Source organism: Pyxicephalus adspersus, chromosome 4 (genome assembly GCF_032062135.1).
Source record: "Pyxicephalus adspersus chromosome 4, UCB_Pads_2.0, whole genome shotgun sequence".
In the NCBI taxonomy this organism is placed as follows: Eukaryota; Metazoa; Chordata; class Amphibia; order Anura; family Pyxicephalidae; genus Pyxicephalus; species Pyxicephalus adspersus.
In genome coordinates, this window is record NC_092861.1 from 115,143,876 (window position 1) to 115,154,402 (window position 10,527).

The 10,527-nt window shown below is 38.3% G+C and overlaps 2 protein-coding genes across 2 annotated transcripts in view; both read right to left on the minus strand.

The window, feature by feature from the left end:
• ERMARD (ER membrane associated RNA degradation) overlaps nt 1–4,740 on the minus strand; it is a gene marked incomplete in the record, with an annotated part of 11,254 nt that extends 6,514 nt beyond the window's left edge. Inside the window, 2 exon segments of the mRNA XM_072410255.1 lie at nt 1,930–2,083; nt 4,387–4,740. Of these exon segments, the coding sequence (XP_072266356.1) occupies nt 1,930–2,083; nt 4,387–4,392 (160 nt within the window).
• A 3,372-nt stretch (nt 4,741–8,112) lies between these two features.
• The window catches only part of GNPAT (glyceronephosphate O-acyltransferase), a 20,554-nt gene continuing 18,139 nt past the window's right edge, over nt 8,113–10,527 (minus strand). The window contains exons 15-16 of the mRNA XM_072409359.1: nt 10,272–10,333; nt 8,113–8,889 (exon numbers count right to left, since the gene is read on the minus strand). Of these exons, the coding sequence (XP_072265460.1) occupies nt 8,846–8,889; nt 10,272–10,333 (106 nt within the window). The 3' untranslated portion in view covers nt 8,113–8,845. The remainder of the gene's footprint in view (nt 8,890–10,271; nt 10,334–10,527) is intronic.

Below are 10,527 nucleotides of genomic sequence, written 5' to 3' on the forward strand. Positions count from 1 at the left end.
GAGAGCAATAGGCAGTAATGTTAAACCAAATATAATCTGACTTAATCCAAAGCTCTTTAGTAGAGCTTTAAGAAATTTCTGCCCTCCATCTAAAAATTGTATTTGCTTGGCTGTCTCTAATTCTAACCTTTTCCCAGCAGCAGTAATGTAAATTACCATCCTTCCAGGTAGGTCCCTGTGTAATTTATATAATCTTTTTGCAACTCTATTCTATATAATTCGCTCTGTCCTTTAGCTGAAGGCTACAAATAGCCACTAGGAAAGTTTAAGAGTTTATAAGTGCTTGATGACCTTTGGGAATCATGGTAATACCAGTAAATGTCTTTGCACATTAATAATGGTTCCTTGCTGTTTGTTAGCATTTCCTTCTTTTCTAACAGCAACCTCAGCACAGCCTGCAGAATAAGGGCTGTACGTGTTGACATAGTATTAATGTTTCAATATATTTATCAATTGCAATATGTAAGGTGCAATGTAAGGTGATTGTAGTACTAGTAATAAAACAGTCAAGTGCCGTATGTGACTTCTTCAAGCTCCCTGTAAACCTACCTACATCTTTCTCTCCCTCTTTTAATTACAAGAATGCATTGACACTCCAAATTAACCTACCTTATTACTATAAACTATTTACCTGGCTTCTCTGAAGGCTGTTATTGCCTCCTTCCAGTATGGTGTCATATTAACCAACACAAAGGTGGATTCTTCAACCAACTTCTCAGACAAAGACAGAACTCGCTCATCAAGATCTACATAAAGCAAACAGTTATACAATATTTACAACAGACAACAGAGGTTGTAGATGGGATATTTTATAATCTGTGCACACGGGCATTACCTTTATAAAGCCAAATATCTGCAAAATTACAAAACTGGCAAGTCTGTAAGTTTTGACAGGCTACAGCCAATATATATAATGTACTGTTTAAAATAGTGTCATCTAAATTAAATAGGGGTTTAAGGGCCATTTTTGTGTTTATAAGTCATGTGGACAGCTGCATCTAAATCATGCATTTTCTTTTTCAGTTTTCCACTGGCTATAAAAAAACTGGCAGAATCACGATACCAACATAAAATACATTGCAGCTCATGTCACATCCCTTTCTAGAATCAACATTTTAACAGGACAGCATTAGTAGCTGTTGCTTTCAGTGGTCCATGGTATGATAATAATATTCAGATATGTCTCTGATATTCATGGAAGGCTCTTTTTGAGCTTAGTATGGAGTAAGCCTCCAGCGAATGATACATTTTCCGTTTATCTTTATTGTAGATTGACATACATTGGTTGAACCCCGTGATTGTGGGTCAATTGGTTAGAGGCATGCTCCTAATAGGTTTGAGAATTGGAGTGCATAACATTATGGAATAATGATATATATATATATATATATACCATAGACCCTGTTCATTGGTGAGCCTAAAGTTTATTGTTCACTCTATATCCAGTTGCTGCTATATTGTACTTTGATGATAGCTAAGTTTTATTATGGTGATTTATATACATACTGTATATCTTTTACTCTAGCCGCATGAAATTCAAGTGAATATGAGTGCACTACAGACCACCTAAATGCAATCATTCAAATGATGTTTTGAGACAGGCTGGGAAAATGAATTTGTACCATTTGGAATCCTATGAATGAAACGAATACAATGTGTTTTCATTAACAAAAAGATGCCATGAAAGTCCCAATATTTTGAAACAGTTTTTCTACCAGTAAAATGCTTGCTAAGTAATATACAAGCATGGAACTTCGTTCTCCCCTCTCCATAGAGCAGAACGGCGTTGTATGTACAGCGCTCCTTCAGTCTTTTGTCGTTGGAAAGGATCGTGAAAGAGCCTTTCCAAAGACAATTATTAAACGTGTTTAGGCAGCCTTAGCTGTGTTTAAAATGCTCATTAGTTTATCACAAGAAGATATAACTTACCTAAAGGCATATGACACACTTTGCTACATATTGCCTCCCAGCATACTTGATTGTCTTTGTGTAAAATATTAAAAATTTCTATGTTGTCCTGGATCTCAAACCCAAGTTGACACACCATCTTGTAGACTGCTGGGGACAGACATGTGGTGAGCATCTGCACAAAAAAATACACTATTAACTTTTTTATACATATTATCTCACTCCAAATTAGTCAAGTAAAGTCAAGCATTTTCTGCCTTTTTTGGGTTTGGAATGTTTTAGTATATACAGGTTAAAAAAAAAAAACAATTCTTGTGATTTTTGTAATACTGCAGTCTGCACCACCCTGCCTGGATTTCACATGTATAGTAATATCTGCTCTTTTGTAAAAGATATCACACTGTCATGATTTTCCATCAGCCCTCATTTTGTCACAAAAGCCCATTTATTGTCATGAATCTTTACTTGTTGCCTACATATTATCGCAAATGCCCATTTGCTGACTGTGTGTTGTCACAATTGTTTGTTGCCCATTTGCTTGCTTGTAGTCCAATTATTGTCAGAAATGTCCTTTTAATGACTCGAAAATGTCAAGTCAGTGCTGTTAGTTTTAGAGCCCCATATTACTATATTCTAATGCTGAACTCTAATTAACACCTTTAAAGTACCCCTAAACATCTCTTTCCTGCCCTTGAGTAGTGTCATTCGTTACTTTTTTAACCACCCTGACCCTGTATTGTGTATTCACTCTCCTTAACCCCTGTGACATCATTTAAGCAGAACTAAATACCTCCCTTCTTTCCACTGCCAGTGCCAGTGCCAACACCTTCACACGGTGTTGGGCTATCTTGGTTAACCAGGTCAGAAAAATTTAAATCTGGAGTATGTGTGCAGGAGTTTATCCATTCCCAACAACCAGGTATACCACAATTGTACACTTAGGTGCCAATATGCAGCCCAATGTACACTACAGAAAGATTGTGAACAGGCGGGTTTTATTACAGAAAGGAAATTACATGTCTGTCTTGCAATAAAAAGTCAATGTTTTGTTTTTGTGCTCTTTAACCTCCCTAGCGCTAATCCCGAGTGTGGCTCGGGGTTAATTTCATTACAAAGAGCAGTAACCCTGAGCCACACTCCGGGTGGAATTGAGGGTTTACCTGGTCCCCATGAGCCCACAGCGCCCTCCTGCAATGCCCGGACGGCATTTGTGTCCCCTTGGCGATGCCCGGCATCTGCGTCCCCCGGCCTCGCATCCCCGCCATGTGAACGTTGGGGACACAAGGCAATGCAGACGCCAAGCAGGCATGCGACGTGTGTGCGTGCAGGCGGCATACGCTGGGGGACGGGAATAAGAAGTATTTTTAAATGTCAAATGTACCACTTTGACATTTAAAAATACTAAAATAATCATACCACCAGGGAGGTTAAAGGATCTGCAAACATCTCAGGTGGAAGTAGGAGCAATCCAAAATCCCTGTGGCCAATCAGTGGCAGGGCAGCGGGGAACAAGGGAGCATCTCTATACTGCTCTTGTATCTCAGCATCATCAGCCTGCTGCAGTAGCAGATTTGTGTGAAAACAATACCATGGGGTCTATCTATTAAGCAGAAAATCTGACATTTACTGAAAATGTCCTGGTGGAGAATCTTCCAGGTCCATGTGTTTTAATATCAGGCATTGATGCTCCTCAGGCAGCTTGTTGAATCTTTGTCAGATTTACAGCTTTATAATAATAACCCCATGACAGGTAAATTGTACATTTTGGCAGGGACAGGGGATTCCTCAGTACAGCCTCTCTGGCACTTTGTTTGACAACCTAAGAAATGCCCACATGAAGCTGAGACTAAGTGACTGATAGGACAAAGAAAGAGCTAGAAGGGCTGGGGCATATCAGGTGAGAGAAGTGAGCTGGATGATCAACATAGTCTATAAAACAAGATGAAGTGAGATGAAAGGAGGCATCACTGCACAAGAGACCCATACCTTCCTCAGCCACAAGGGGGCCTAGGTCAGTTCTGAACAGGGGCCCGATACTACCTTCACCACTGAGTGGGATCAGAATATTTGCTGCAGCTTCTAAAGCTTGATGTGTGGAAGTCATAGTATTCAAGCAATACAATAGATAGTATTCAAGCAATGGGACATATCACTTTCGGCTATGCAACACATAATACAACTATGCAAAAGAAAGATTGAATTTATTCTTCAATCCCCTTCTGACCCATGAAGCCAAAATACTATTAGCACTAATTGCTGTATTTGCACCTCTTTCAAGCTATGATGATGTGTGTGAATCTTTTGTAATTCACCCAATATTAGGTGAATGAACTTGAAAATCACTGTAAGAGTCTAACTTTTATGACTGTAAGACCTAATAACCCCAACACACACCATTCATTACATCAAGCCTGCAATGTGAAGCATTACTCCTATGAAATAAGTGAGTTACTATGCAACAGCTTCCTCCTTATATACCTGCATACAGTGACAGCTGCAAGTTTCATGACTGAAATCACATTTCTATCAACACAACCTTTTCTGACGCAAAAATAAATGGTAACCATGGCCACACCTTACACCAATGACTTCCGGTACGGCGGCTGTCACACTGCGCATGGCACCCCCGTCACGTGTTGTATTCGTTGGGAAGTGAATTTTTCTGGAATGTTTCCTCTGAAGTTAGAATCTTTTTGAAGAAAAAACGGTTTCTCCTATACACGTGCAGTGATTCCGTGTTGAATAATCTGGTGGGCAATAAATAATAAAACGAATGGCTCATCGTCACTAATAAGCAGCCGCTTGGGTGTCAGCATTTCCGTGCGTTCCATTTGCTGCGCTGGACGTGAAGTAAAATGGCGGGACGTACGCTGAGCGGATTGGTGGCAGAGAAGTCACATGATTCTCTAAACACACCACTAGAGGGCAGCACATCCAATTGGTTTTATGAATCTGTATAGAGAGGAGTTATAATGATGAAAAATATTAGGAGTAAATGTCTTTTTTGTATTTTTTAAAATATAGTAATAAATAAATAGAATATCAGGAACTTAAAGCTGAAATCCAGAAAAAAAGTAAACATAAAATGGCTTGGCTGCAATACCCCTCAGCAATTTCTTTACACAAGGTGCATGTCTGACCTCTGCAGAGAGACCACAGCTTTCATGCAGATAGCAAGGGTCCTCCTTTACAAAATTCAGACAGAGGACAGGCTTTCAAACAGTTTACAGCCTCTGTATTTCTCAATATATAAGTTTATTTTAAAAGCTTGTATATAAAGCTTGGAAATCAGACCATGTAAGATTGCATCTGATGTTTCTCAAATGTTTTTTTCTGTACATTTCTGAAGTACCTAAGTATCTCCTCTAAGTTGGGGGGTAAATAATCATTTCTACTTAGTATTAGTTTAGTTTGGATCTGCAGTCCTCAAGTGCAGACCAGGAATTTCACACTAACAATCATTTTCCTCATACTGGACAAGGATTCAAACGCTGAAAACAACTGGGGAATATAGTTATGTACCTGTGGAATGCTTAATAAACAGGATATATATAGAGCCAACATATTATGCAGCGCTGTACATTAAATAGGGGTTGCAAATGACAGATACAAACAGTGACACAGGAGGAGGAGAGGACCCTACCCCAAAGAGCTTACAATCTAGTAGGTGGGGGGGTATCACACAATAGGAGGGGAGATATGTAGTGGTAGAAAGTTGTGACAGTTTAGGGGACAGAAGATGGGTGGCCAAGTTTGAAAAGATGAGTTTTGAGAGATCTTTTAACCTCCGGGGTGATTCATTTCTGTCCGGATGTCTAAAAGCAATACTCATCAGATGCAGAGGACGCTGGCAGGAGGAAGCAAGAAGACGGGGATCGGGAAGGAGGATGCCTGGCGGATCAGGTAAAGCTCAATTTATTATTTTATTTTGCTGTTTTAGCTACCCTGAGTGTGACTCGGGGTTACCGCTATCAGCATCTTTTTTCTACCCAGAGTCAAATGAGCAGAAAGTAGGAGTATAGTGAATAAGATGAGGAAGACCATTCCAGAGAGTTGGGGCAGCTCTAGAAAAGTCGTTGAGCCATGCGTGTGATGAGGTTATGAGTGAGGAAGTCATTAGTAGGTCATTGGAGGAGGGAAGAGAGCGGCTAGGAGAGTATTTTTCTATCAGGTCAGAAAGGTAAGTGGGACAAGAACTGTGTACGGATTTTAGGGCAAAGCACAGGAGCTGGAATTTAATTCTCAGGTGAAATGGAGGCCAAAGAAGAGAACTACAAAGAGATGCAGCGGAAGAGGAGCGGAGGGAAGGATGGATGAGTCTGGCTGCAGCATCCATGATGGATTGTAGGGGAGAGAGTCGGGGTAGTGGGATACCAGAGATGTTAGGGGCCACAGGCACTCCTGGGAGTTGTATTTTATTATTGGCTGTGTGCTACTATCTGACCACTGAGACTTAGTATTACACATGAAATGTGATTGCTGCTGCAGTATGATTCCGATTACCAGGTTATGCTTTGGGATTTTGTGAATTGTTGGAGCTCTAACCTGCTTTTTTTTCTTCCATTCTGCCATATTGTGTGCCAAAGTCCCCCAATAATCACTCTGCATGTCGGATTTTGTTGCTTAGCTTGCATTTGGTCGCTTTCTATGCTCCTGGTAGGGGCTGAAAGATGCGTGAAATGCCCTGATAAGGGTTGCAACACTGGAACTGAAGGGAGGTAGAAATGTCATGCTGCTAGCGTGGGGACTATGTTACCTTTGCACCTAAAGGGAGGTGCAGGATTCAATATAAACCTTAGCTATCAACAAAGTACAATATAGCAGCAACTGGATATAGAATGAACAATAAACCTGGGGCTCACCAATGAACAGGGTGATATACTGTATATTATTATCATACCATGGACCACTGAAAGCAATAACTACTAATAATGTCCTCTAATTGATGATTTGAGACAGGCTGGAAAATTCAATTTGTACTATTTAGAATTTTAATTATGTAACAAAAAAAAAGCTATTTTATTCACAAAAATGCGCCATGTAAGTCCCAATTATGTGAAATTGTTGTTTTAATGTTGATTCTAGAAAGGGATGTGACATGAGCTGCAATGTATTTTATGTTGGTATCCTAATTCCAAGTTTTCTCTTTACCATCAGGAAAAGAGCTGGATTATGCTGAAAGTGTCAGGCAGCTGGGACCCCTATGTGAAGCTGCGTGTTCATGCCAAATGGAAAGTTTGAAGAAGCATTTAGTGAGAACTTTCACTGGACAAACAATAAAGAGGTATGTGGAAAACCAAAGACAGGTCTAATGGTGGATAACCTTTTTTTATGAAGCAAAAATTTCTTTTTTGTTTAGATACCAAGATACATTTTTTTTGCAAGTAATACAAATACTTTTCCTGAATAGGTAAAGCAGGTAAAACCTTTTTCTTTTAGTCTGAAAAAAAACCCTTACTTAGTATAGCTGAAAGTAAAAGTATTGTCTGGACTCTCCTCTAGTCATGAAGGAAAAACTTCCCTGTCCATATGTGTATCATTTCTATCCGTCTGACATGACATATTTATCATATGAAAATATTCTCAGTTGTTTCTCAGTATGCCTACTGTACTTAAATGCATGGATGGAACGAAGATCTCCCTGCTGCTGATGAAGATGGCATCTTGTTTAGAGCGTACTTTAGGAGATGTAAGTAAAGAGCCACTTGGAACAAAAACAAATATGGTGACATTTTGAGATATTGGGCCTGATTTATTAAAGTTCCTCAAGGCTGGAGAGGTTACAGGAAACTGGGTGATCCAGCAAACCTGGAATGGATTTCTGAAGTGTAATTTGCTAGCATATTTTTTCAATCCTGGACCAGATCCATTTCAGGATGTGTCTCTTTAAATACATGAATCTGATGTAATCAAGTCAAACACATAGATGCCCATTTGTGATTTTCTATACATCAATGCAACGTACATGTGATTAGATATTATGAGAGATGAGAGATGCTAGTCCTTACTAAAACCACCCACAAATACGATACATGGAACAAAACTAAAAATATGCCTGCAAAGATTCAGAATTTAGAGTCAGAAATGTAAAACTGTTCTTTAATCTACTATAGAATACAATTCTATAATACTCAACTAATTCACTCTTTCCTAGCTTTTCTCCTATGTTGTTATATATTAGTAAATCACTAAACACAAAAATGATTTAGTTTAAAGCAAACATTTATTTGTGTTTTTTAGCTTATATTTTCAGACATGGACTGTACATTAATGTAAATTTTTTTTCCCAAGTTCTTAAAAAAAAACCAAAACTGAAAATAAACAATTAGAAAATAGTAACAGAAGTGCAAGTGAAATAAATATAACATTTTAAGAGCATTTCGGTTAGATGAAGTGGCGATATCCAACATTTTGAAGAAACAAAGATTGTATGATTCAGTGAGTGATATGAATGAGGACCTGAGTTTAGAGTTCTGTGATTCAGAAGGTGATATCTGTAGTTCTGGCAGTAGGTGAATATTTAAAAACCGTTGGGTGAAGGTTGTTATAACCGCGACATCTAGTAATATTTTTGTGTTGGATACTATGCGATTGAAATTGCTTGTAATGAAGTCTGACCTTTTTCAGTGCAATCAGCTCCTTAGCACCTCATTTTGCCCTTGAAAAACTCATAACAAAAGCAGCTTAGCCAAAACATTTGATCCTCATGCTTGTTTCATTGTCTTTGTTATGTCATATATAATGACTTCTCATAGATGGAGAACATTTATTCTGTTAAAAAAATTGCACCAGTCATTTACAGTAGTATCACAATATTGTACTTTCAGTTAGGGTCCAGATTTTTCTTCTTTCCGACTGAAAGTGGGATTTCACGCAAACAATGCAGTGGTTAGTTAATTGGCATAAGCAATTTGGCACACAAGATTTTTTTGTACTCCTAAAGTCGTGCCACTGGAAGCTTTTTCGTCGGCACCTGCAGTCCTAAAAAGATAAATTGTGCATTCAAACATTAATTGTTTGAGCAAAAGTAATTTAAAAAAACGCAAGTCTATAAATAACTCTCCAGCATCTACCAAATACCTAAAGATAATCCAGCTAATAATTAATTATCTCTCAGGGGTATTTTAGTGGGCAAGTCCTTGCACTAGTCCAAATTTTTCTGTTGGAATCTTAGTTTATACTATTTATTGGAGATTGTAACAGAAAGAAGTGGAAACTACAAAACACCAAAGTGGTTTGAAGAAAATATGGCGTTGGCAATCACATCACATTGGTTACCAGGAGATATAGGAAACAGATACCCTAAACTGCAATCCATTTATTGTTTTAGTGGAGCAACCTTTATGGCTCATTCACACTAGTGCATTGCAGTAACAAAAGTTGGTGCAATGTGGTGTCATTAATTGCACCATGCCAGCTTGCCTTTGTTGCATTCCCAGGTTGCATGTTAAATGCACAGTATGATGCTCCAAGTAGGCAATTTACAGGCATGGGCAGGGGCACATTTTAACATGCATGTATTTATAACACAGCACAGCAGACCAAAATGGTATGAACAGGCCTTTATTGTTAAGCCAATGGGTCTGGTTTATTATAGCTCTCCAAAGTTGGAGAGGATACACTTTTTTTCAGTAAACTTGGGTGATCCAGCAAACCTGGAATAAATTTGGTTCGGGATTCAAAACAGTTGCTAGCAAATTGCAAAAGTATTTGGAGAAATCCATTCCAGGTTGGCTGGATCACCCAGCTTCACTGATGAAAGTGTTTCCTCTCCAGCCTTGGGGAGCTTTCATAAATCAGACCTAATATGTTTTTCTATAAATAACCAAACTTAATTTAAGATACAGGAGTAGGATATCAGACATGAACAGCAGAGAACATAAAGCCAGAGGAGTTGACTATTACAAACAAACAATACTTGACAATTTTTTTTTTTTTTGTAATAAAAGCATTACCTTTAGGTTTCCCCCCATTTAGAGCCAATGTTTTATTGAATTTTCCAAATAAAGCTAATTTTTGCAACCTGGTTTAGATTCATCTATCACTGCTGTGTCGTGCATTGTTCAGAAGGCAGAATAATTCAAGTTAATGGACAGAAATTTAACTAAGGCTTAGCTGGAGTTCTACAGCCAACTAGTGGGCAGACAACACAGCACTGGGGGTTTCTACTTGTAATCAGGACACAAAGTGGAGTGACACTGACCAGAGTAGACCACTGGTTCAATATTTTATTGAATCCACACTATCCCTGCTAAATTTTAATCTGGCTACACATTGACAAACAATAAAAAAAAAAGTAAAAAAAAAAAACAACTTCACAGTTTAGAATTGCACACACTACCAAATTAGGAACATTAACTTACCAAGTTTTCCTGCAAAATCCTCTATGTTCGTCTCATTCACCGTAAAAGTGATCTGTCCTTCACTGAAATTAGATAAATATCCCATACAAATGACATTATCAAAAAGTACAATGTATATAATTTATTCAAATTCATTCTTGTGGTCACCTAAACTCGTATTCATTTTGTCTTTTTGAAGTCAAAGAAGTACTATTGGAAGTGGTGAAGGTGGTGACAGTTTTCTGTCATATGCTTTTTGTGGGCAGAAGAAAAAAAA